The sequence below is a fragment of the Penicillium cataractarum genome, assembly GCF_028827025.1.
Source record: "Penicillium cataractarum strain IBT 29864 chromosome Unknown utg000001l, whole genome shotgun sequence".
In the NCBI taxonomy this organism is placed as follows: domain Eukaryota; kingdom Fungi; phylum Ascomycota; class Eurotiomycetes; order Eurotiales; family Aspergillaceae; genus Penicillium; species Penicillium cataractarum.
In genome coordinates, this window is record NW_026622737.1 from 4,973,902 (window position 1) to 4,998,699 (window position 24,798).

Consider the following 24,798-nt stretch of genomic DNA (forward strand, 5'->3'; position numbering starts at 1 on the left):
GGTCTTTGGTATCACGTTAATTGAGCCCCCCTACATTATCTGATGTGTACATGTTTAATACCCTCGCAATTGCAATGGTACAAGGATGCGGTGATGCTATTTTAGAGTGAGGACGCGCAATGCTCGGTGGGCCAAGCGTGTAGCAGATCATTAGGATGAGACCCGTGGCGTTTTGCTCTACTTTCTTCGGTGGATTTGCTCTTGTCGGCTTTTCCAGGGAAACGAGATGGAGTCCACATTCTGCAAGCTCCACCGCTAGTCAGCGCTGTACATGGATACAGTATAGTATGTACATTGGTCATGACTTCGGGGTAGTGTATGTTTTCGCCGTGTTGAATCTTGTTCTGTACTCTTTAGAACCGCCTCCTTAGCGTGTTTCTTGCCCACTACTTTGTCTGGGTTTCATCCAATCACTTCACTCTGCTGGTATTTACTAGCCCCGCTCTCGTCCCTCCTGAATCTCAATCTGAAGCAGCCCAGCCGACCGATCGGCAGACGACGTGTAAGCTCAAGGTGGGGGAGACCTCCTCAATGCCAGCCTCCTTCTGACTCGCTCGTTTCACGTTAAACTTCTCCACGAACGAACACACCGCACGGCGCTTGACGTGATGCCAAATGCAGCTTGTGTGCTTCATTGGGACAGACCGGCAGTTCAGCCGTGGCGCCATCTGCTTCAGAACTTGCCCCTGGTGGCCCTGAGAAGCCCTGTCCAGTGTCGAGCCTCTGCTTATTGAGCCCCTTCCCTGTAAGCGGCCCAACCTCGCCTCCATGATGGACTCCTGCGTCGGCTCCACTCTGGAAGTATGAAACTATATTGCACCAATACGGACCTGCTGTCGATAGGGCTGTCCATTTACCTCCTCGACGATCAACCCTGATTCGACATATTGACCCTGGATGGTCCTTATGAGAAACCACCAGCTGCGGACTATCAATGCCGATCTCCACAGTTCCCAAGTCTGAGCAGTCGGTCTAGATGTCTCGGATATTCCTGACAGCGGAACTGGTCTCCTCATTGCTGGGCCTGATAGTCTCGCAACCCGAAACAGACGGGATGCTGAGACCATGACGGGAAATGCAAACGAAAACCTCTAGATACGAGCTATATAAGGCCCTCGAAATCCTCCATCAAGAACTTTTTTGAATCACAGTGCTGTGCGCTTTCCTTTCATTTCTACATTCTTGAGATCAATCGTCACCGAGTGACTCAGTCCTTCTTTTTTAAACCCACTTTCATTTTTGAACAAACACACATCTTCAACATGAAGTTCAACGTTGTCTTCGGCCTGGCTGCTGCTCTCGCTCTGGCTCCCAATGCCGTCGCTTTCAACCTGGTATGGTGATACACCAGCCAAGAATCTTCTTGCCTCTTTTATCAGATGAGATACTGACCTACCATATTAGTTCGCCAGGCAGCAGGATGCCACTCCTACCATTACTGCTCAGGCCTCCGGCACTGTGCCCACTGGTCTCCCCCAGGGCTCCAGCAGTGGATCTGAGGGTGGTTTCGGCGGTGGTGCCCAGGAGTCTGGTCGTCCCCAGGCCTCCGGTACCGTTCCCTCCGGCGTTTCTGGGGGCTCCGAGCCCAGCGGTAGCTTCGGCCAGGGTGGTTTCCCCTCCGGTGGTGCCCAGCCCAGTGGTGGTTTCGGCCACGGCGGTCACCACGGCCACGGTGGCCACGGCGGCCAGGGTGGTTTCCCCTCTGGAGGCGCTCAGCCCTCTGGTAGCTTCGGTGGCTCCGGCCAGGGTGGTGAGGGTGGTGCTGCTCCTACTGCTGCCCCCTCTGGCACTTTCGGTGGCTCCAGCGGCCAGGAGTCTGGCTTCATCACTGTCTCCGGTGCTCTCCCTACTGGCTCGGCCACCCCCGAGTCTGGCAGCTCCTCCGAGGGTAACCAGCAGTTCGAGCGCGTCCACGCTCGCCAGATCCGCCCCTTCTAAGTCTAGATTTCTTATGGGTCATTCGTTCTTCCCGGGACTCCCGTTGTCTCGTGTGAAATAGTTCAAGGTTGTGTTTCTGTGGCTGCTGGTTCGGTCATAGAGAGAAAGTGTTATGTATCATAGCCTGCAATCCATGCAAACGAGCGTCCTTTTGCTCCTATGAAAATTGAAGTGCTCAATTGTAAGATAGTGCGTAGCTATGAGACAGTCTCTTAGAAGGACTTGGCGATACCATCGACTATTCCATATTCATTTCTTCCTCAGTTGGCAGTCGACAAGAATCTGCCAATCCAGTCACTTTCCACTCCCCATTCAGTTTATGCAGTACGAATAGTTCCACCCCGACATGGTCCACAACCCCATTTATCTTAGCCCGAAAAGGAGCCCACACGGTGGCAAGGTTACCAGCTTCGTGGATTTTGACTTCAGGATTCCAGATGCGCTCATCAATAGTGTCTTTCAGCGTGGCCACATGCTCAATGAAAGAGCCAATTGTGCAGAAGCGTAAGGCAGTAGGTGACGGAGGTGCGAGGGACATGCCCCCAGCCCGAATGCAGTGTTTCTCAAAGTCCACTCGAGACTTTGTATTCAGTGCTGCAAGAAACCCTTGAGTGACCGCAATAATAGCCTGGGTCTCCTCTGATAGGTCGCGTTCGAGCGGTAGATCGGCGCAGACGTGGGTTGGTATTGTCCCGCACATTGGAGTAGGAGGCATAGAATTAACATGAGCTACAGGCATAGAATTTGGGACGTAGACTTTTGGCAATGTTCCAGGCTCAGGCTCTGTTGTCTATTTTACATCAAGTTACTTAAAGAAGCAAACGTTCTGAGTGTATCGGGTTTCTTCTTCGGGGTATCGCTGGCATCGTTGCAACCACCTTGCGGCCCGTCTTGTGTGACGTTGTGTAACTTCTCCATCTCATTGTAGGCCAGGATTATCTTTTGATCTCCGAGTGCATGCATTCCCTCGATTCACCAGTATCAACCAAGTTGTCCTCGCCCTTTCGATGTGAAGTAAATACGACGACTCCTATTGGCTGCGGCAGCTTTGCTGAGTCAGCGCGCTGGGTCCACCCGGCCAAATTTCCAGCTTCACGATTTCCTCCGCGATCATTAGCGCTCCCTATCGCGACAGGAATACCAATCACTACTTGACCTAAAGTTGGTCGTGTATCAGAGGTACGAATCCAGAGACCTCCGCGACATGTGCACATCCTGATCGGCTCCGAAATGCGCCACATTACACCCGTGCCCATCGAGACCGTGTTTCCTCCGCAGGCGCCCTCCGCGAGGCTGATTGCCGTGTCATGAGAAGGTGCTTGAGCCCCGGCCGGCTTCTGCGAATTGGCCGCGTGCCAATTGTGCCTGGCCGGCCTGCTCTTTCGTTCTCATTGGCATCCCGTCTCCAGACTCGTTTCGCCTCGACGATAGACCGGAGAACGCTCACCGACGACGAATATCAACTTCTCTTCTCATACAATGGACCCCCATCTATACCCCTCGAGTCGTCGCAGAAATCCAATCCCGGCAGTTGGATACCAATACTAGAAAAATGTGCACCGGCACTTAATACGCAGACGAAGAAAAAGACGGAACCGGTCAAACCTGAGGAGCGGGTTAGGTCTCTGTTTGAGCACGAAAATGAGCTCCGTCGGGCACATGCGTTGATGGGATATCTGTGGTTGGCGAGGACACATTCAAATTTGGATCTATTGGGACATTTGGGATTTGAGCTCAACCAGTGGTCTGCGGTGCATGCTTACTTGACCCAGCTTATTGATGCATACGAAACTCTCGTTCCATACATGGCCTCGCACGATGCTTTCAAGGGGTTTGATTGGAACGTGGGGGGTCTTTCTCTAGAAGAACTCACTGCTAGGGATGTCCGACGTCCGAGCCAGTCCATGAAACCGCTTCCGCCCTCCGATATAGTTTCTCTTGATCTTTTGACGGAACGGCCTGCTGCGCGGGATTTGGGTGATAGGTTTCTGGGTGAGCTCTTGTTAAACCTAGGCTTGATTGTTCTAAGAGCTGCCGACGCGTCAAAACAAGAAGCCAATTTGGCAATGTCTCACGTCTTCCGCATCCTTGCTCGCCTGCACCACCTGGATTTGATATCCGACCGAGTTTACCAGTATCCAAAGAACGATCCCAGCCAAGTTTCATTCCGCCCTCCCGGCCTCAACCTACTATCAAGCAATATCATGAGTGTCTTGTCCGACGCTGCGTGGCTTGAACATGAAGCCGCACTCGCAACGGCGGCCACCGAGGCGGGTGAGGAGCCACCTTTTCTGCCTTTCAAGGTGGGAGTCCGCGAACTTGGCCCCGAGATCTGGTTTGAGCTGGTTCTGTGGTGCTGTGTCGAGCATGGATTCGCCAAGCAGGGCGCATCTCTGGTCAAGGAGATGAGCCAGCGGACTGGCGACAAGGCTTGGAAGATCGACAGCTGGGCGCCTCTACTGAGGGATCTCGACGTTGTGCAACAAACCAATGTCAGCACTGAGACTGTCTGGCGTCGCCCAGATGATACCAATCCACCTCAGACATTCAAGCGCCTCGACAAGCCTCCGTTCAATGGTCTCGGGAAACGAACAATCAGCACGGAAGTAGTTGCAAGTCTGCGAAGTGGCTTGGTCAACAAGGCCTATAACGGTGTGGGATTCCATGGTGCAACACCCTCGGACATTCTTCAGCAATCGACTTCTTTGAATGCGTTACTCGAACCGACCAATGCCTTGGATGATCTCCGACCCACGAATAAGGCCACCAACTGGCACCTTATCAGAGTTTTGGAGTCAGGCTGTCTGCATCCATATGAAGACCCAACTTTGTTTGAGCGACTATTACGGTCTACTCAACACGTAGTACCACCGTGGGGAGGATACGGCTCTGCGTCAGACCAAAACCTGAGCGGCGTGACGAGAGCGCAGCTATATGACGAAAGTGCTGCAATCGCCGGGTTGGTGGAACTCAATGTCAAGGCCTATGCCTATAAACGTCAAGCTAGCCGCGCTTTCTACGAGTACGCTTGGCTACAAAACATTGTCGATGCTAGCAAGGCCTATCACATCCAAGCATTCTTTAAACAGCTCACCCTTGCCAAGTCAGAACACCTTCCTTTCTTCGACTCTCAGCGATTTGACGCCCACGAACGCGACTTATCTTCCTTGCCGCAGGTCTCGAATGTGACCTTGGCTGAACTTCTTGACTTGGCCGCCGTTAATCGCGCCTATGACTTTGGCAACTGGTTGCTTTTCAATAATGGTATAGACGGCCCTGCGATCCCGGCTTCTGTCTACGGTGACCAGGTTATTGCGCCATCGATCCTCCGGTTTGCCTCTGCTTCACAAAATACCGAACTCAGTGAAAAGGTCATTTCCTCGCTTGGCATGCCACTCTCTGTCAACATGCTCAAGGCCTTAGTCAACTCATATATTGACATGGAAAATTGGGATCGTGCAGTTGTCACGCTCGAGTATCTTCGTGATTTCCGACTGAAATCATGGGGCTTTAGCAATCTCACGGCACTTGGAGCCAAAATCATCCGACTTGATGCGACTATCAAGCACCAGCAGTCCATCGGTGGCCCTGTGGACGAGAAGTTGATCGCGAGCCTCGAGCGTGCCAACGATATTTTCCTGCGCTTTTACCGCATGGAATTCAACACGCCTGTTAGCAAAAACCGGCGAGTCACAGCCTTCCAACAAAATGTCTTGTTGCGTCTGCTCTCCGTGTTCCGAACCCTTCCTGGTCACATTTCAGATCTCGCCAAGCAGGTCGACCTCAAGGCTCCCCCACCAAGCCATCTCAAGCTCAAATACATTCCCGCGGTCTCTTTCCATAACCTCCTATCTGCCGTTGTGGACACGTACGGCAGCACATTCGGCTTGACCATGTGGTTCAAATGGTGCATCCATCGTCTTCCACCTGACCGTGTTCGCCAGCGCGAGGGCGGCCTCACCCGCCTCCCTGCTCGCAAGGAAATGTCCTGGCATCAAGGCGACCCAACCTTCAGCATGCAGTGGCTCAAACACACACAAAAGCGAGCCGTGGTCCCCAACTACAACACCATCCGTATCATCGCGCAAGCCGCCATGCGAGAGTTCGAGATGGAACGACATCCGAAAAAATTCCAATCCGACCCCTCATGTTCATCCTTACCTATCCCTCAACACCAACAACTCCCCTTCTTTGCCCGAGGCCGCATATACAAACCCCTAATCTCCCGCTTCGAATTCCAAGGGCTGCCCGTCAGTAGCGGCAAACCACCTCAAACCGCCCCAGAAGCCTCTCTCGACTTTGCCGTCTGGATGTTCCTGCGCCATGGCATGCCGCAGGACCAGATTGATCTGGAAATACCCGGCTACATATCGCGCATGTGCAGCCGTGGCGTCTTTCATAACCCGGAGAAACGGATGCGGGATCGTATCTGGGAAATTCGACGAGACCCTTTTATGCAATCGGGTCCGTTTTGGAAGATGACGCGTCCCAGGCGTAAGGGTGGTTCAAAGGCGAAGACCTTGCCGGAATCCCAGGATCAAAACTGATTCTGGTGTGTATATTATCTGAGTCTATGATTGTAATATAGAGTTGATATCCAACATAAATGAAGCGTCATTGAAGTTACTTCTACTTTCTACCTTGACATGATTATAGACAGGATGGGGGAATAGACTGATCCTGGCAACAAGACTGATCTCACTTGCCCGAACGCCGTCAATAAAGCACACACTGAGGATTAAATCCCGTACATTTCAAGATATTAAACCCGAAAAAGTCGACCAGTCTGTGATTGAACTATATCCATCCGAAAAGAAGACGCCAGCTCCATCCAAAGTAAGAAATTGCCACCAATACCAAAACTCCATGTAAAAAGGACCAAAACCACCCACACCGCTTTTATAGGAAATCAAATTCACACGGCCCATCCGAATCCCAAATCCTAAATCCCAACATAATCCTCATCCTCATATGTAACGCACGCCAAAAGAAATCCTCCCAATGTACAATATGTGTTAAGATGATTTGGTACAGAGCTGGTGACGTGAAAGGATAAAAAAGGTGCCGGTAGAAAGAAGAAAAGAACCTCTCCCGAAATCGATGACCAGACTGATAGAGTTGAATAAAAATCGAGAGTCAAAAATGATAGAGAAGAAATGGATGTCACGTTAGAACTTATGGCCAGTGGCAGTAAAGAGGCAATCAGAAAAGGTGAATAATAGGTTGTATGAGATGACGAGGGATAAAAGGACCCGGAGGGTAGGAAGGAGGTGAGTATGATAGGTTCGTGTATGAAGGAAGATATACCAGATATCAAGTATAGAGGGTCACATCGTGGAGAAGATAGAAAAGGTGAGAAAGAAACGAAGATATTGGAGAGTTAGGGGAGAAGGAGAAGGAGAAGGTAGAGAAGGAAAAAAGTAGAAGAGGAGGAGGAGGAGAAGAAAAGGGATATAATGAGATTCGTCTTTTTTCGTGTATCTTGACTCATCAATGTGCATATAATCATTTCAGAATATCTTCGTCCATTAACAGACCCAAATCCAATCATCAATTTGGATCCCAGTTCGCTTCCTCATTGGGAAGCGGGAAGAACGAGCGGATGAATTCACCGCTAATAGGATCATACGGGAAATACAAATCATCCGTAGTTGGGGCCTCGGCCTGGAGGCCAGTCATCGGGTCGGTGGTAGGCATGTTTGAGAATGTCGGGTAGGACGCGTAAGGGTGATTCCCGAGATTGGACTCCTGACTTGCTCCTTGGGTGTGGTTGCTCAAGGAGAGGTCCTCAAGAGCGGGGCCCCAGTAATCGTTTGTTTCTTGCGTGGTGCCTTGGTTCGCGTGTTGGGTTTCGGGGAGAGAGAGGGTAGACGTAGGTGCAGGGTGGTATGTGTGGGAGGGCATGTCGCTGACATCAAAGCTCATGCCAGAAGCGAGGCGGCGCAGGCTAATATCGCAGAGCTGCCAGGCGCGGCGTGAGGCGATGCTATGCTCAGACATGGAGTAAAGCCAGCGAATTCCTTTCTTGGCTAGCAAGAGGAATTGCTTTTCTGAATTGGGCGCATGCACAGTGCCAAAGGAGAGCTCGAGGAGCAGCACCGTTACCGCTTGCATCAGATAGTGCAGGATGCACCACCAGGGGGAGATCTCGTAGAGTTGGACCGCGTTCGGCTCATCGGGGATCAGGTCTAGCATGCGCTCAGCGGACTCGAGGGTCAACACGGCCATTTCGTGGCTAAAGTTCGTTCTCTCAGCAGGGCTTTTCTTCTGCGCGTCCCGCCGACAGAGACAAGGCCGACCTAGAGTGATCCGCGCACTATAGTAGTGGAAGGCGAGGGCAAGTTTGCAGCGGAGTAGCTCCGGGCCCTCATCTTCCTTGCCGGTGAAATCGAGGAACGTGGGAATACTCTGGAACCAGAGGTCGATTCGAGAGCGCAGCTCGCCGATTCGGTTCTCAATGTGTTTCCAAGGCACCATTACGCAGTCCACGGAGTACACCTTGTTCACAATCTCTTGCACAACAACTGCCAGATCGCAATAGTACAAGTGGCAGAGACCCGAGTTGAAAGGAATACTTTTCACCCACGAGTTGTCGCGTTTTCGTGATGAGTGTGTGGCTGGCTTGCCACCGGTAGGATTTAACGGCATGTGTCGAACCCAAGCGCTAGCCATTACCACGTTGATGCGCTCATCTCGGATATGAGTGTTGTTGAGGACCTCTGCAGCTTGAGGTTCCTGCAATTGTTCTTCTTCAAAGGGAAGTGGCAGGGGCGTGGTGCAGATACCATCGAGAATACAGGTAGCCCGGCCAGTCATGATACCTAGCATATGCTCGAACGTGTAGAGACACCACCATACCCTATAACGAGCCTCTTTAGAGATGTTCGGGGTTGTGGTGCTACTACTCTTCATGTTAATGCCGAGCGTGATAGCGGACCGCACTGCCAAGGCAGAGATGCGCCATGCACGATTAATCTGGTCGGATGCAAGTAGATAGAAAGCGATCAGGCCCTCAACCTGGACCTGTTGGAGATCGGGATGGCTGAACAGTACATCGCCATTCATGCTTAGAATTCTGGCTCGCGTCAGGTATACCAGATGATCCCGCTCATCTCCTTGCCACGGTGCCTCTAAAAGATGAGCATGTTTCGCGCCAATTGCGAAAATCATGTTCAAGATTGCGAGCCACTTGTCGCCAGGCCGTGCATTGCTGTCGAAGAATGTTCGGTATTGTGCGGAGAACAGAGGTCGGTTTATAATGGGAAAGAATGGATGTACAGTCCTCAAGTAATCATCGAACAATTTATCGGCCACATGTCGAGGGGGCATGGCGTAAAGTTCGACCGGTCCGGGCACGGAGATGTCGAGGTCGTCGAGATGGTAACTCACAGCATGTAGAGCAAGATCATCGTCCTGCCGCTTACTCTGCCCTGGCTCCAAAGACCCCGGTAATCCCCTTAACCTATGCTCCGCCTCCCTTTGAAGTCGTTGCATCCACGTAACCTCAGAGTTCTTCCCCATAAACCCAGTCGCCCTCGATTTTTCGTTTCGGTTCAAATCCTCCTCCACGCGGTCAATCGCTTCAAGTGATCCAATCGATGAAGGCGAGCTCATTTCATCATTATCATCCTCTGGAGGGTCGTCATTGGGAGTAACCGAATGAGATTGATTGCTGTTACTATTAGAGGAGTAGTCGACATCCGTGCCATGCTTCACAACGACAGAGACGTTAGTTACGGTGACCTTTTCTGCGATATATCAAATGACGAACCTTGTCCAGCAAGCTCCTGATTCGGTCTGCAGTACGAGTCTCCACCAAATGACCTAACTCCTTGAGAAGATTTTCATATTCTTGCGCTTTTTCTGAAAGATTGTCTACTTGTCTGTTCCATAGTGACCGTGGTTAGCATTCAATCCAAAAATTCTGGAAAATATATGGCACAACAGCTGGGAAGTATACAATCATACCTTTTAGTTCTCTCCTTCCACCCAACTGGATAATTGCAAGTAACCCTCAACTCCCGACACTGGCGACAAACCGGCGTATCACCACTACACTTTGTCTTGCGCGCCCGACACGATTCACAAGCCCGCGGAACCCGGCGATTATATCTGGGAATGATACCCCCACGGGATCTCGGGATCGCAACCTTAGCCTGACTCCTCGATCCTAGAGAATCCGCGACTGAGGACGCTGGTTTGGGAGGTGGCACGTTATTGTTCTCCGCTTCGGGCTTTGCGGTTCCATTTGGAGGCGCGAGGCCCTCACCCGGGGGGTTTTGAGGCGCCTCCTCCATCGTCATGATCGCGATTGTGTGGTCGCAGGATTTTTGGGATGGTCGTTAACAAGGGAATGTCGTGGTTGGGGATAGGTGGAGGGGTTAGCGTTGGATAGGGTTATCGCGGAGAGGGGATATCGAGCATGTACGGCGCAGGCGCAAATGCGATCTTCCCTCAGGGCGAGTTGGCGCGGCGATCGGGTTGGAGATGAGTGTAAGCCGATAGGTTGGCCTACCGTATGTAGAAATCCATGTATCTCGTCAGTAGGAACGCGGCCCTTATCGATGAAGCGTGCAAAACGCGAATGAAGTCGTGAACCGAAGTGGCGGAGAGAGATGGCCCCGGCTCGACCGCCTGGAACTTGCTGAAGTAAGTGGCGGCCCTGTAACTAACTAACTAACTAACTAGCTGCCAAGTGATCCACCCAATCGTAGTGTGGCTCGGGGAGGGGGGGGGGGGAGACAAATTGTTAATCTTGATTCGTAGTACATTACAATAATCTATTTTACTGAGATTAAGATGGGAAATCAACGAGATAATGAAAATGCGAAGAAAAAAACTTCACGAGTTCTGGTTTTGCGTGACGCCTAAAGCATACAAGAAATAAAGTCGCTTTTTGCCCTTCTTTTAGATAGTAAAAAACCCAGTAGATCCCGATAAAATCTCCATAAATCTTCCTTCTACCCATCCAGGGCAAGATCAAAAGGTTCCAAAAAAACAACAAAAATGTATATATACAGTGAGAAGGAATTAGCCAAAAAGGAGTAAAAAGAGCACGGCGTAGGAGATGAGAGCCGACATATACAAGGGTCCAAGTAAAGAGGGGGGTATAACGACGACGGTGGCTCTCAGGCCGACCGGGAGTGGAGAGATAGAGAGAGACAAGAGTTGGGGGAATACGATGATGGCAGGAATAAAAGGCACGCAACGCAAGCAGGCCGGAGATGCAGGGAAGAGAAGATGATATACTATATGTGACGTTTAGATTTCGCCAAACATCTCATCCAGCTCATCAACTTCCACGGTCTCCGGGTTCTGCAGCTCTCTCCAGGAGTCGAAGATGGGCTCGGTGACGTCCATGCCGGTAAAGGACCGGGGACCCAAGCTGAGCTTCTCATGCGACTCGGTCAAATCGGACATCTTCAAGTCCACGTCCGGGAGGCCGCTGTTCAACATATCGAGCGATCGCTTGAGAGTTGAGACAGGAGCAACGTCGGGGAGACTGATCTGGGGAGCAGCAGGGAGCGTGCCAGCCCGCTCCTCCGCATCCAACCCGGCATCGGCGCTCGTGCCAGACGAGACCGACGATGCCACGGAGGTGAGCGAAGGCGAAGGCGATGTGCCAAACAATGCGGCGGCAGCGGCCTCATCCAAGTCCGCGCCGATTTGGTCGGCGGGGTTCATGTGAGAGAAGTAATCACTGAACTCCTGTTCAGACATGCGGTCATCAGCCGGAGAGAGCGAGCCACCGTTCACGGGAGAATTGGAGATGCTCATCTCCTCGTCTATCGAGCTGAGGCCCTCGGACAGGACGGAGAGGCTCCGGGCCGACTGGTTGGCCTTTTCCTCAGAGGCACGCTCGCGCACCGCACTGGCAGTCTGAGTGAATTCCTTCTCGTCGCCCTCCAGGGGCGGGGAAGCCGCACGGTGCGAGTGCATTAGGCGAGTATGGCTCGACGGGTCTGGGAACTGATCGGAAGAAGTTCCCCGGCCCGCGGGATTGTTAAGATCAACATCTTGGTTCTCTTCAAAGTCGGGCGACGACAAATCGACTTCGGGACTGGGACTGCGCTGGCGCGCAATCATGTCCTCGTCGTCTTGATCCAAACTTGAAACGCTGGGGGTAATATGTTTGCCGTCGACACCCAAGATAAGATCATCGGATGGATCGGGAATGGGCTGACGAGGGAAGGTCGTCAGATAATAATACACTTTGCGCGGGTGGATGAGGATCAACTCTTTAGCCATGGGGCATGGCGAAAGAGCCGTCCACGGACGCTTCATATAGGCCGCAAGGCGCGAGGAGAGGAGCGCAGCGGGATTCGCGGAACTGTAGAAAAGGCAGGAAGTCAGTATTGATGTCTGTATGTGAATAGCAGAGAGAAAAGAAGGTGGAAACCTACTTTGCGACAGTCGAGTTCAAATTCACGAGAACCGCAGCCAACTCCTTCACGAGGTGAGGGCGATTTCCCGTCTTCTCCAGTTGTTCGATCACCGCAACGACAATATCATCGTTAATGCCTTGAGTATCGATTTTCGGAGCGACGCCAACATCCATCGGGGAAGGTGGCGGCGTGTGCTCGAACGCTCCGTGCCGGCCGGCGCGCACGACAGATTCCCGGCGGTCCGTGGAAGGCTCGGGTGATAATGAGGTGTGCGACCTCTTCACTTTCTTGGTAGGCGGGACATCGTCGGTCGCAGTAGGTTTTGAGACGGAGGGAGAGCGGCGCGACGAGTTGGGGAGGTGAATGCCGAGTGAAGGGAGAGATAGTGACTTGCGACGGGTGTTGTAAGGCATGATGATATTATTTGGGGGGTGGTGGTGGAAGCGGCGCGAGGCAGTTGGAGAGGCGGGAAGGAGAGTCAAGGAAGAGGTAGAATAGGGAAAGGAGAGTCAAGGTTTGGGGAAGAATAAAACAATAGAACAAAAACTAATCAGAAAAGAACTAGAGAATAGGTTTGGAATAGATAATAACAATACACAAGATTGAGAGGGGGATAGAAAAGGGAAGGGGGAGGATTATGGGTGGTAAAGGGAATTGGGGGGGGGGTCTGGAAAGATCGAGGGAAGAAAGGGTCATCGACGATGCGACGAGCTCTTTTGCTTCGTCCAACGGGGCCTGAGGAATCTCTAGTTGGAACGGATTTTCCTCTTTTTTTTTTTCTTCCGCTTTTTTTTGCTCTTTTTTTTTCCTTGTGACGGTAATTAATTACCATTAATTACCATTCCCGTTTGGCCGTTACCACTAGTCCGTGACCGCACGGGAAATAAAAGGACTCTGATTGGCCGGGGAAGTCTCTTTTCTGCCAGCCAACTTGGATTTTCGAGTTTTCTGATGGATCTTCTTACGGAATGTCGACTGGCCAAAAATCCTTCCATCCATGGCTCTCCTCGCGACTTTCCGGCAATACTTCCATACTGTAGCTGACGTATAGAGCTGCTCAAGACATGTTGCCTCTATTATTAAACAGACTGAACCTCGGCGTCAAATATCTACAAATTTACATTTTCTTCTACACCCGCCCAGACATTTACTCGTTTGCATATTCCAGCGGCAAACCAGACAGTACAGGGATGCGACATGCATCGAGTCAAACAACAAGATCGAAACAGAAACGAGAATTTTTTTGAATCCAAAATTCCAGGCGGTCAGTGGAGCTGGGAGTGTTCATATTTTCCGTCATTCATATTTCCTAGTCTCACCCTTTTCAAACTGTCCAAACAAAGAGGAGCTTTCGACTCCATACCTTTAGCCCACTCATGGCCTAGCTCCACCACTCCATTCCATCCTCGGCCGTAGTGCATACCGATGGTAGGGAAGGAGGCAAAAAAAAAAAGTAGGTGGGCCACACCATGTGTCCCATAACCCGAAATGGCCCTACGGTCTCCGCGACTCCATTTTTCACGTTATTTGTTGCGTCGCCCCGTCTACACATCCATGTTGGCTAATCATGGTGCTGGCTTGTGAATAATAAGATGCTCTCTCGATCGCCTGATTGGATTAGGGAGCATCCGGCTATTTGGCAGTTGTTTGGTTCCATCAAGCTGAAGGAACGCATCCCGTGGCCAAAGTCCATCATGATGTCTTGTTTTGGCCACTAGTGGATAGGGTCGTATGCACATCCATAGTGTTCAGAGACACACCGAACAGACCATGATGGTGGGATGCGATCTGTCAATATTCAAGAAAGTTGTACTCCGTACTCTAAAGGAGTATAGACTGGTTGCTAGGTGACCAGTCGCTTTGATCAAGGTTGACCGCTGCTCTTGGATCTCCTGGACGGAGAACCCGACAGTATGTTTATGCTTAGCTATGTACCTAGCCACAAAGATACCAGCGAATCGGATCCTCCGTCGATATGTGATGTATAAAGGAACCCACTAGATTCTCTGTCGTAGCCACGTACCGGAAGTACTCGATGGCCTGTAAACCACTATACATCCTCGCAACTCTTCATTATCATCAACATCGCCTTCCTCTCTGCCGAACAGGAGAGCACCCGAGGTCTCCGAGCGAAAACACCGATTCCCAAAAAAGATCCCTAGCGTCGCCGTTGACTCCATAGGTGGATCCCCGAAGAATCGAGGAACAGTCCAGATGAACAATTTGGTACGGGATCTCCGTACCGTTTGGACATAATTCCGGTCAATAATACACATAAATATACACTAGTGGCCGCTCTGACAATACCGTACGGCTTGTTTCTAAAAATCCCAAGGGATACCCGCAGTAGCGCCGTCGGGGGGAAAGCAGGCTCGCCACCTCCGATGATGCACCTGAACCTACACTTACAGCTGTTGGTACATCGACAGTCCGGCTGCATCTTCGATTGATGGTTCTTGAGTCTTTGGTTCTGTTTGAGGTTTCAATTTGGGGAGTCGGACGACACGTTCGCAGCTTTGAACGCTTCTGGCGCTCGTGGTCGCATTTTCTGTTGATCGCTCTGCGACCAGCGCCCTCGCAAAAGTAAAGCTGGTACCCGATCACACCAAGAAAAGTAGTGATGACATCTCAGATGAGGGGAAGTCCCCGTTGCTCTAGCCTGGATAGCCCATCCAGCGACGTCGATATGATGGCAAGCGCCTCCAATGGATCCCCATTTTCTTTCCTTTTGCTCTGAACTCTGCATTATTTCGTTGCCGATACGGATCTGATGCTACCCCTCGATTGGCCGGTGGCGTATACGATACAGCAGAGGCTTGAGGTTATACTAGATGAGCAGCACTCGCTAGATAGTCACTACTACTCCATACTCTACACTCTTTCGCCTAGCCTATTCAAGTCCGCCTTGTCTCGTGGAAGACATGGTAAATTTTAAATTTCAGGCCCCTGAGCATCTCAGCAAGGGTGCGGCAAGCAGCATTTTACTGTACAATCTGCACGTCTGCCCACTGTAGGCAGGCACCGGAGATCATTCCATGAGGCCAATCCCTGCCCTCATGGGGAAAACTACCCCAATAACTATGTGATATTGATCTCCCCCCAGTAATCTAATAATCTACCCTTGCTGGCCCGTTACCCGGGTCACTGATACCCCTCATTGATCGGCCGGTGCCGTTTGCATGACATCGTCCACTGTCGGGATGGTTACTTTCCAGCCATGCTCGGGTCAAACCCTCCTCAACCATGGGAAGACCTGGTTGCCATCCGCCCATTGTTTGAATGCGTCGGCCGCATGGAAGCGGACTTTATCTGATCTGTGAGTCTATCTAACTAGTGGATCAGGGCATTGTTTCTGTAGGCAGTACGGAGTACACAATAGTATTAAGTCTTGTGTAAACTTGAGAGCAGCAGGTAAATCACATCAACTCCAGTCCCTCTTAGACATACATCATGCATCCGGCACTAATTCTCCGCATCTCCACAGATATGTGAGGTTGTCTGCTCTAGCCAGTTAGGCTGCCCAGTCTGTCTGTGCGATGCGCTCAGACTCCTCCCAGCCTCTGGGGCACCTACTCAATTAGTTAGCTTTCTCCAACATTGAGTTTCTAGGAAGTCTATGTGCCCGGCTTCGAGGTCGTGGAACAGGTGCAGTTGCTTCCAACAAATCAGTATTCATTTAGCGTCTACTGCCTAGTCCGGACCGAGGCGTTATCCTATGTGGATATAAGATGTTTCCCCATCAACAACACATCCAATAAAGATATCACATGGCAGCTTCCATGTCATCATACAACTATAAAGTTCGTTATTCTACTGTGCAAGACATCGCCCCCCCCCCCCCCTTCCCCCTCATCAGACACGATCCATCCATCCTCCAAGTCATCAACCAACCCCAATCCTTGCATACCTGTCTCAACCCAACCCCGCGCCCTCTCTCAAACTCCCCACAAAAACGAGAGGGGTTAGATTAACAGGTCCAAAAAAGCCAGATCCAAGACATCCAAATCCTGAATTCAAACCCCTGCAGCGATCTGCGACCTGCATATCGCTATCGATCTAGATTGGAAGGCCGCGTTCTCCGCTCGACACCGTCGTTTGCATCGTGATTACTCCGTAGGTTGGGCCGAATAGATATCGCGGGTCACCCTCCATCTTGACATAAGCAAGGCTGATGGGTGTGTAATTTCTTTGTTGGATTTAGCCGAGTGGGATCTTGTATTGGTTTGATGTTTGATACCCTTGTTCGCGCATGTTAGCACATAGTTGGGTAAACTTGGTCGGTCGGCTCGGATAACCGAGTCTGGTATTATGTGTATTAGACTTAATTCCACTTACAGTCTTCCGCATTGTATGATACTGTACTGGCAAACGCTATGGGAGCGGGCCTCTTTTCTAGATTGGGGGTTTTGATGTTGCTACACTGCTTAGTGTTCCATGCATTTTGAAACAGACTTGGAGGCGCTTATCGGGTTAGCGCATTCCGATCCGGTAAGGGGTTTCAGTGGGCGCGTTGGTCTGCCCTCGTCAGTCTGCGACGTGTTGCATGGATGGTGAAACGAACTTCAATATTGGATAAAGTAGCCAACCGGGCCAATAACACAGATCTATCTACATGTACATTAAAACTAGGCCACCTTTTATCAAATCAAGTATTCTCAATAAGATACTTGATGCAAATAGACGGAAACAGTTGGAAAATTGTGTTCCAGTTTCAAACATGTCAGGGACTAGGTAGTCTTACAGATCCTCAAATATATACAACCACACATCGTACACAACACCACCAAAAAAAAGTCCAAACATCACTCCATCATAGATGGGCGGGCCCTATCGCAAAATCATTCCGCCCTACCTTGATCCTGCTTCGGCCGTAGAACATACTTCCAAGTCGTTCCAAAATGCCACCGTTTCTCCTCCACGATCTCCAACCCACTCTCCTTTACAATAGCCCCAATATCCCGATTCCACCAACACCCATGGCGATCCGCATGTGCCGGCGCCAGATTATCCAAAATCCGATTCAGCCACCCATAATACGACCTTCCATGCTCTAGAAGCAGGATACGACCCCGGCTAGGCTCCGTAATCGAGCCCAAATGCTTCAACGTCGCCACGGGGTCCGGCATCGAGCATAACCCCATAGTCTGCACGATAGTATCGTAGTACCGATCTTCCCGAGGTCCATGCCCATCGCCAACATCCTTGGATGTCTTAATCGTAGCCACCGGCTTCTCAACGACCACCTTCGCCGCATCCTGTGCACGGAATAGCACTCGCGCAAACTCCGGCCTCAATCGTCGAAACTTCTCCTCCGTGATAGCCACCATCTGCGGACTCAAATCCACCAGAGTCAGAGTTCGACATCCCTGAATAGCACTCTTCCCCTCCGCGTCTACTCCACGCCGCTCGCCCAGCTCGTAGTACTCCAGATTCCGGCCCGTACCGCAGCTCACCTCCAGTACGTCACCGCGCGCCATACGAACAAGCTCAGCACGCTTGGTACCCATGCGCATGGCTTTCTCAGACAACTCAACCTCAGCGTCGAAGGTCGGCGCGGTCGAGTTGTACCGATCCGAGACGTCGGTGGGAACCTCGAGGGATTGCGCTTTGCTGACTTCACGCGTATATGACGCGTACAGGTAGCCCGTATACGTGCTGATGGTCAAGGCTGTGATACCCAGGAAGGTGAGCACGCGTGGTGAGATTCCATGGTAGGTCTTTTTTTGCGTGGCTTCCTTTTCCGCGCGGATGCGTTCTTGGAAACGCTGAAGTTCGGATTTAGGGGGTGTCTGCCTCTGTGGAGGATTGGTTTTGGCACTGGGATAGTAGTTAGCGGATAGCCGTAGAGATGGGAATTGAAATATATGGTGTTTGGAACATACGTTGATTGTGGTTGTCGACGGGCTTTGCTTTTAATGCCTCTGGAGAAGGTGGTGGTATGCCATTTGGCCTGTAGAGAGGCACGGCCTATCCGAGGCGCGCTCATTGTGCCTGTTGTTGGTGAGGAGCCACCGGGGCCCTATTCCCTGATGAAATATCTGAATGGAAAGGAACCGATATCGACAACACAATATTGTCTGGTAGTTCTTTTTAGATAGTAGAACCGCCGTCGAGGAACGTGGTAAAAACGCGCGATTGAAAATTTCAGGGCTTCACGAAAAGATACGCAGGTCCAAGGATATGCGGACGGGACCGGGAGATCCCCAATATGTTTTCTGATCCCAATATATGACCCGCTACTGCGTGAATAGCAAGACTCCCCGGTTGACACGCCCTGCAACAGCGTCGGGATGTCGAATGGAGAACTCGGCAGCGGAAGCCGACCTGGAAAAACCGGGGCAACTCCGTTATCGGGCTATCAATTTCCACTTTCCCCGAGATGCACACCTCTCTTTCTCCCCCGCACGAACCCTGTACAGAGTGAATTTCTCCAACACATCCCTTCTCACAATGGCCCTGCCGCCTAAGATTCTAATCGTCGGAGGAGGTGTTTTTGGCCGTAAGTCAAGCCCTCATCAACCTCGCTCTCTACACTGGCCAATGCCATATCGGCACACGACCGACCCTATGGTGCCACCAGCACTGCCCAACACCCGACACAGAATTTAACACAGAACCCAGCCTGCCAGGGAAAACTAAGAATACCAACTAATTGATCTTGACAGTATCAACGGCCTTGTCCCTCCGCGAGCGCCACCCCAATTCGCAAATCACCCTGGTAGAATCAGGGCCCATCCCCAACCCACACGGCTCGTCCGTGGACACATCGCGCATTGTCCGCGCTGACTATGCCAATGCCGCATACAGCCGGCTCGCAAACGATGCCATCCAGCGCTGGCGCTCGACTGCTTGGGGCGCCGAGGGCCGCTACACACAGACCGGTTTGTTGCTCGTGTACCCCAGCGACAGCGCGAGTGCAAAGGAGTATGCGCGTAAGAGCTACGCCAACGTGCGGGCGATCGAGGGCGACAAGGTGGTCTTTTTGCCAACTCAGAAGGATGTCTTGAGTGTTGTACCGCCGTATGGTGAGGAATTGGATGTTGCGGGTGGTTATGTGAATTGGGGATCTGGGTGGAGTGATGCGGCAGCTGGAGTGCGATTTGCGAAGGGATTGCTCGATGCCGATGGCAAGGTTGAGTTCAAGACTGCCGAGGTGGAGAGAGTCCTATTCGACCAGTCGACTCCGAAGCCCAAGGCCAAGGGCGTGGTGCTGGTGGGCGGGGAGACGGTGGAGGCGGACTTGGTGATTCTTGCGACTGGAGCGTGGACGGGCAAGTTGGTGGATTTGCGAGGCAAGGCCGTGGCCACGGGCCAGGCTATTGCGTATATCAAGATCTCAGATGCTGAGCAGAAGGAGTTGGAAAATCTGCCGACTATCTTGAACTTTGCGACGGGTATCTTCATTATCCCACCGCGGGATAACCTGCTCAAGATTGCGCGCCATGCGTATGGTTATCGCAATCCGACTACCGTGCCCGTTCCTGGTGCGAATTCATCGGGTCAGACCATGCAGGTCAGTCTGCCCGAGACGGGTGTTCCCGTTCCCCTGGAGGGAGAGGAGGCATTCCGTGAGGCACTGAGACAGCTGCTTCCGCGGTTCGTTAATCGGCCATTTGTCGATACTCGTATCTGCTGGTACACCGACACGTAAGTAATCCTTGTCGTCCTACTGTTTCTTTTGACATGAAATGATTCAACTCTCGTTCTGGCCTTACCACTAAACGAAGGCTGGCTCTCCCTCAAGTGCCACAACTAACATCCCATCCAGCCCCAATGGCGACTTTATCGTCTCTTATCACCCTGAATACGAGGGCCTTTTCCTTGCTACGGGTGGCAGTGGACACGCCTACAAGTTCTTCCCTGTCATTGGTGACAAGGTGGTTGATGCGTTGGAAGGCACACTGGAACCCGAGTTCCGGAACTTGTGGACTTGGAATGAAGTGGTGGCGCCTGGTGCGGCTACCGATGATATTTTTGATGGTGATGGCAGCCGGTCTGGAGCCAGAAACTCAATTTTGAAGGACGAGCTGGCCAGGACGAAAAAGGCTGCTAGAAAGGGTGTTTTGTAGATGGTTGTTGGGGGGATTGTACATGTGATTGTGAAGAGTACATAGCACGGAGTATATGGATTGTATAGAGCATTGAACATACAGCATATTGCAGTCAACAGAGACGCACGTCCTGTTTACATTAACAAAGACCAGACTACAAAGGACTACAGATGGTGGCCACTGGGTTATTTATGCTACAAGGGAATGAAAGTATTTTTTTCCCCAACAATTTCCATTTTTGATAACGGAAGCACTGCGGCAGAACAAGAACCAAAGCCGCGCTCAATCTCCCATCATCTACCAGCATAGAGCAACGATGATATCTAGGGAGCCTCTCACCATTTTTTTGGGCCTACGATAGGTCGCCCTATCGCAGGTATGTCCAGCGCAGAGAAAAGAAAACAGGATTAAGAGGCAGCCATTCGACCAGCGCACAGAACCGCCTCCACTGCGGTGTGCAGCAATCTAATTGTAAAGGCAGTCGAAATGATGAAACAAAACCAGGGATCATCCCGAATCGCTAAAACGCCGAAGAATGCTTGCATGAGAAATCGTGAGGGAGCCACAACTCCGAGATGAAAAGAAGCAAATGCGAGGTAACCTAGTGCCAGTAACAGACAGTGCTCTGTGCTGTTTGCCGATATGCAAGGTTGGACCGTCGCTTGAGAGGGTGAAAACAATGAAAAGCAAAAAAGGGGAGAGTGTTAATACATAGATGGATGAAAGGAAGATCTTCCTGGTAACGTGCAGAGTCTTTTAAACCTTGCGGAAATCTAGAGTTGTTGTTAGTGATCAGCTACATTTAAGACGGCACTTGCCGGAAGCACAGAATGCATGGAACCTACCAGAGAGCACAGGATAGATCAGCTCGAAAGCCGAGTAAATCTCCTCACGCACTTTGGCGCCAGTCAAGACAATCTTGCCACTGACGAAGATCAAGAGCACAATCTTGGGCTTCATCATACGGTAGATGAGACCGGGGAAGAGTTCAGGCTCGTAGGAGCTGAAATGGTGGTGACGAGAGGCCAAACCCTCCAGACGGATGGGGAACTTGATATCGCAGGAGCCGACAATGTTCTGAATCTTGAAGTCCGTGAACTTGGCGTTGAAACCAAGCTTCTGGATGATTCGAGCATACTTGCGGGATGCCAGCTTGGAGTCATCCTCCGACTTGGCACCAGTGACGACCATCTTGCCAGAGGCGAAGATCAGAGCGGTAGTCTTGGGCTCACGGATACGCATGATGACGGCGGCGAAACGCTATTTGCAAAAAAAAAGAGAGACCAGTTCAGCCACACTGTACCCTGAATGCATGGAACAAGCTCAGGGAAGGTGTGGAATATACCTTAGGATTGTACTCGGCGTTACGCGCGTGCAGCGCGATAGTCTTCAAGTCAAGACGGCAGTCCAGGTTGACCGTAGCCACAATGTTCCTTTTCAGGTGGAGAAAGTCTCAGCCGAAGGTTTCTTTGGGGTGGGGACACAAAGAGACACAGGGCTTGGAAACATGGGTAGTACTCACTGCAAAGTGGGCACGATGCCGCTGGGGTTGTTTTGGGTGGCAGCGCCAGGAGTCGCAGCCGGAGTAGCGGGCGTCACCCCGTTGCCGTCAGCGGCATTTCCTCCAGCTGGCTGTTGACCGTTGAGAGCCTGGGCCTCTTTCTCCGATGAGGGCGGGGTGAGGTCACCGGCACCGCCTGGGAAGGAGAGCGAGGAAGGCGAGGTGAAGGCACGGGCCTGTTGCGCGTTCGACGGGTGGGTCGTAAGCGAATCCATGATGGCGATTCTCGGGGATCGTAGGGATCAACGATGAATCAGGTGGGTGAAAGGAAGAGTTCACGGCTGCGAGAGGGGAAGAGAGGAGGAAGGTTAGCGATGGTGGCGAGATGAGAAGGTGGAGGATAAGAAAAGTTGGGGTCGAGGCCCGAGTCAAGAAGGCGGTGATGGAGGGCAATATATCCATCACGTGAGGGTAACGGGAACTTACCAAGACTGGGCGGGAGATGGACAAGTGAATGTATCCCCTACAAGCAGAAATGCGGTGCGATCGAGATGAGGCGGCGGTAATGCGAATCTCAAAAAACTCAAGATCGACCAGGAAGAATGCTCGATGATAAGACACGAATCAAGAAAAGCACACTCAAGTGTTTTCTGGGGTCAGGATCGACGAGTTGGGGTTATGACAGAAGATGAAGAAGAGACCACTTTTTTTTGTTTTTGCGAACGTTTCTTTTTGTTTTCTTTTTTTTTCGATCCTCTGCTTTTTTTTGTGAATGGGATTTGGAAGTGTCTATCTTGTGCAGTGATCTGAATGAGAGTGGTGGAGCGAGACCCTGAGGATGAGCAGGAGACAAGCTTCCGGATTAGGTAAGCCCAAGTATGAAACTGGGAGAGAACCTTGGTGGTACTGCTTTTGATTGCAACCTCTGTTTTAGTTCTTTTTAGATTTTCCGTTCCGGAGAAACAGAAAAAGATTAAAAAGAAAAAAGCTGAGGAGCTTCCCGAGAGATGAATCCTTGAGCGAACTCGAAAGGAATATTAGTCGGAAGGAGGGAGGGGGGAAGGGAAGCGTATAGTTTGGAGCGGATGCCAAGACCGAGACAGAAATCCCAAAATTCCAGGGAGGGCGCGGGCGAGGGAGGTTGGGCCTTTATATAGTGCTGACTCACTGCCCGCGTCAGGGGAGGCTGGGCCCGCTTTGGGTGGCGGCAAAAGCAGCGAGCCCTTCACCCTGTTCCACCCATTTCCACTGTTCTCTCTTCTCGTCCACTCATCATCCACTCTACAGCCACTAACTCCCATCCAACTCCACCAGGGGCCACTAGCGGCTCTGAGACTGTCCCGTCAAGCCAATCAGATCCAATCGCTGCTATTAAGGCGAATGATTTGTCGATACGGGCCCACTTTGCCTCGTCCTGGCCCCCTGAATGGCCACGCCGCCCTTGCTTTCATCCTCTTTCCCCCCCGTTGACTCTCTTTTATCCTCCGTCAGCGCCATGGGTGTCGCCATTGGGCGTCCAGTCCGCGGGCCTCCTGCAGCTGATAGTCGGATCCGTCCCATCCTGCTTGCTGCAGCCCAATCACCTCCCTCGCCGCTTCGTGGCTGCTCCCTGGACGACGCGCTATCCTGTCGCTGCTTTAAGCGATGGCAACTGAACAAAAATTGTTCGGGGCGGGCGTCTCTCTTCCCTCTCCCCACTACTGGGAGAGGGCGTTTGCGAAGCGCCAACAAACCCGGACATCCTGGTTTTTTCGTCCCTCGCGATCCATGCTAGCCTGCGAATGACTCAACGCCAACATGGGCTAGAGGGGGGGAGGGGGGTGTCACCACCCTAACAAATCCTCTCTCCTGCTGTTGCCCATGAGTCGTACCGTTGGTCTCCGGTCGTGTTGGAATTCCAGTCCATGAGGACAAGTGGCCGTTTAGGGGAGAGCAGATTTTGATTTTGGGTTCGACCGCGTCGACCAAGTCGACTGGTCGAATTCGCGGATCCGATCCACCCGCCCGCCAAGCCTGAGATGAATCTCATGGCATGCGGGTTGATGATCGCTGCTTTTCTCCAGGCTGTCACTTTTTTCGACCTCGCGTTCTCCTCATAGGGTAAGGGGCGGTCGGTCGCAGCGGAGTACATCTCCGTACATTCATACTGTGTAATGTACGGAGTACTACTGTATCTTTTTTGACCAGCATTTTCCACGAGTTCGGTATGCTGAATACCATACCCGGCACTGCCGTTGTCACATTCCTGCAAATCCCCGGTATTCATGCTGAATCTGTCAATACTGGACTCCATTTTGTACACCCAGTGCTGACTGCATAGCCGCGATAAACCGTACTATAATTACAGTAATTAAATTCGACGATTCTTAAAGTAAGAGCGGTGTGATGACAGTCCAGGCATACAGATTTGATTGCTTAGCATGGGGAAGAGTCGAGCTGATGTAGATCACTCTGGAGGTAGACAAAAGTACGGGGCTACTCTACACGTACTCCGTACTTGTACAAGGAGTACGGAGTACATACACCTCGTACTGAGCTATCGAGAGCTTGATCCTTAGCTAGTTCCTCTCGATCAGCTCAGGGTCGATGATGTCAAGAGACTGTCAAACTGTAAATTCATTTTTTTTTTTGCATGTGATACACGTGATTGGGGCTGTTATGCAATACAACTGGAATCATCACCTGACTATCATCCTACTATGTATCAAGTCGAGTAAGCTATAGCAAGCCATGATATCTTTTAATATGCCTCCTCATCGTTCTTCTACAGCCTACTTGAACTGTCCCAGGGGAGCCAGGGTGAATCTCCGAAGACCACCGGCGGTCGGTGACCCAGAAAGGTGCCAACGGAGAACTTCCTGATTCACATCACCAGAACTCTGATTGGTGGACGACAGGGCGCTGAGCCTCGGGTAGGCGGTTT

At 51.5% G+C, this 24,798-nt stretch overlaps 9 protein-coding genes across 9 annotated transcripts; 3 read left to right on the forward strand and 6 right to left on the reverse strand.

Annotated features, from left to right (window-relative positions):
* Nucleotides 1-461: 461 nt before the first annotated feature.
* Nucleotides 462-770, reverse strand: N7496_001756 (uncharacterized protein; the record flags this gene model as incomplete). Its single annotated transcript, XM_056694687.1, has 1 exon — nucleotides 462-770. The coding sequence occupies one exon, from the start codon at nucleotides 768-770 to the stop codon at nucleotides 462-464; it is 309 nt and encodes a 102-aa protein (XP_056561416.1).
* A 492-nt stretch (nucleotides 771-1,262) lies between these two features.
* Nucleotides 1,263-1,938, forward strand: N7496_001757 (uncharacterized protein; the record flags this gene model as incomplete). The annotated part of the gene is made up of 2 exons (XM_056694688.1): nucleotides 1,263-1,334; nucleotides 1,405-1,938. The coding sequence occupies 2 exons, from the start codon at nucleotides 1,263-1,265 to the stop codon at nucleotides 1,936-1,938; spliced, it is 606 nt and encodes a 201-aa protein (XP_056561417.1).
* Nucleotides 1,939-2,176: 238 nt separating this feature from the next.
* Nucleotides 2,177-2,653, reverse strand: N7496_001758 (uncharacterized protein; the record flags this gene model as incomplete). The annotated part of the gene is made up of 1 exon (XM_056694689.1): nucleotides 2,177-2,653. The coding sequence occupies one exon, from the start codon at nucleotides 2,651-2,653 to the stop codon at nucleotides 2,177-2,179; it is 477 nt and encodes a 158-aa protein (XP_056561418.1).
* A 592-nt stretch (nucleotides 2,654-3,245) lies between these two features.
* Nucleotides 3,246-6,485, forward strand: N7496_001759 (uncharacterized protein; the record flags this gene model as incomplete). The annotated part of the gene is made up of 1 exon (XM_056694690.1): nucleotides 3,246-6,485. One exon carries the CDS (start codon nucleotides 3,246-3,248, stop codon nucleotides 6,483-6,485), a length of 3,240 nt encoding a protein of 1,079 aa, XP_056561419.1.
* A 1,003-nt stretch (nucleotides 6,486-7,488) lies between these two features.
* Nucleotides 7,489-10,241, reverse strand: N7496_001760 (Zn(II)2Cys6 transcription factor; the record flags this gene model as incomplete). The annotated part of the gene is made up of 3 exons (XM_056694691.1): nucleotides 7,489-9,648; nucleotides 9,710-9,821; nucleotides 9,907-10,241. The coding sequence occupies 3 exons, from the start codon at nucleotides 10,239-10,241 to the stop codon at nucleotides 7,489-7,491; spliced, it is 2,607 nt and encodes an 868-aa protein (XP_056561420.1).
* A 958-nt stretch (nucleotides 10,242-11,199) lies between these two features.
* Nucleotides 11,200-12,736, reverse strand: N7496_001761 (uncharacterized protein; the record flags this gene model as incomplete). The annotated part of the gene is made up of 2 exons (XM_056694692.1): nucleotides 11,200-12,268; nucleotides 12,342-12,736. The coding sequence occupies 2 exons, from the start codon at nucleotides 12,734-12,736 to the stop codon at nucleotides 11,200-11,202; spliced, it is 1,464 nt and encodes a 487-aa protein (XP_056561421.1).
* A 4,425-nt stretch (nucleotides 12,737-17,161) lies between these two features.
* N7496_001762 (class I SAM-dependent methyltransferase) lies at nucleotides 17,162-18,309 on the reverse strand (the record flags this gene model as incomplete). The annotated part of the gene is made up of 2 exons (XM_056694693.1): nucleotides 17,162-18,140; nucleotides 18,206-18,309. The coding sequence occupies 2 exons, from the start codon at nucleotides 18,307-18,309 to the stop codon at nucleotides 17,162-17,164; spliced, it is 1,083 nt and encodes a 360-aa protein (XP_056561422.1).
* Nucleotides 18,310-18,773: 464 nt separating this feature from the next.
* N7496_001763 (NAD(P)/FAD-dependent oxidoreductase) lies at nucleotides 18,774-20,392 on the forward strand (the record flags this gene model as incomplete). The annotated part of the gene is made up of 3 exons (XM_056694694.1): nucleotides 18,774-18,822; nucleotides 18,989-19,970; nucleotides 20,092-20,392. 3 exons carry the CDS (start codon nucleotides 18,774-18,776, stop codon nucleotides 20,390-20,392), a joined length of 1,332 nt encoding a protein of 443 aa, XP_056561423.1.
* A 738-nt stretch (nucleotides 20,393-21,130) lies between these two features.
* On the reverse strand, nucleotides 21,131-22,150 carry N7496_001764 (TBP family protein; the record flags this gene model as incomplete). The annotated part of the gene is made up of 4 exons (XM_056694695.1): nucleotides 21,131-21,147; nucleotides 21,220-21,634; nucleotides 21,720-21,807; nucleotides 21,897-22,150. The coding sequence occupies 4 exons, from the start codon at nucleotides 22,148-22,150 to the stop codon at nucleotides 21,131-21,133; spliced, it is 774 nt and encodes a 257-aa protein (XP_056561424.1).
* Nucleotides 22,151-24,798: the final 2,648 nt, after the last annotated feature.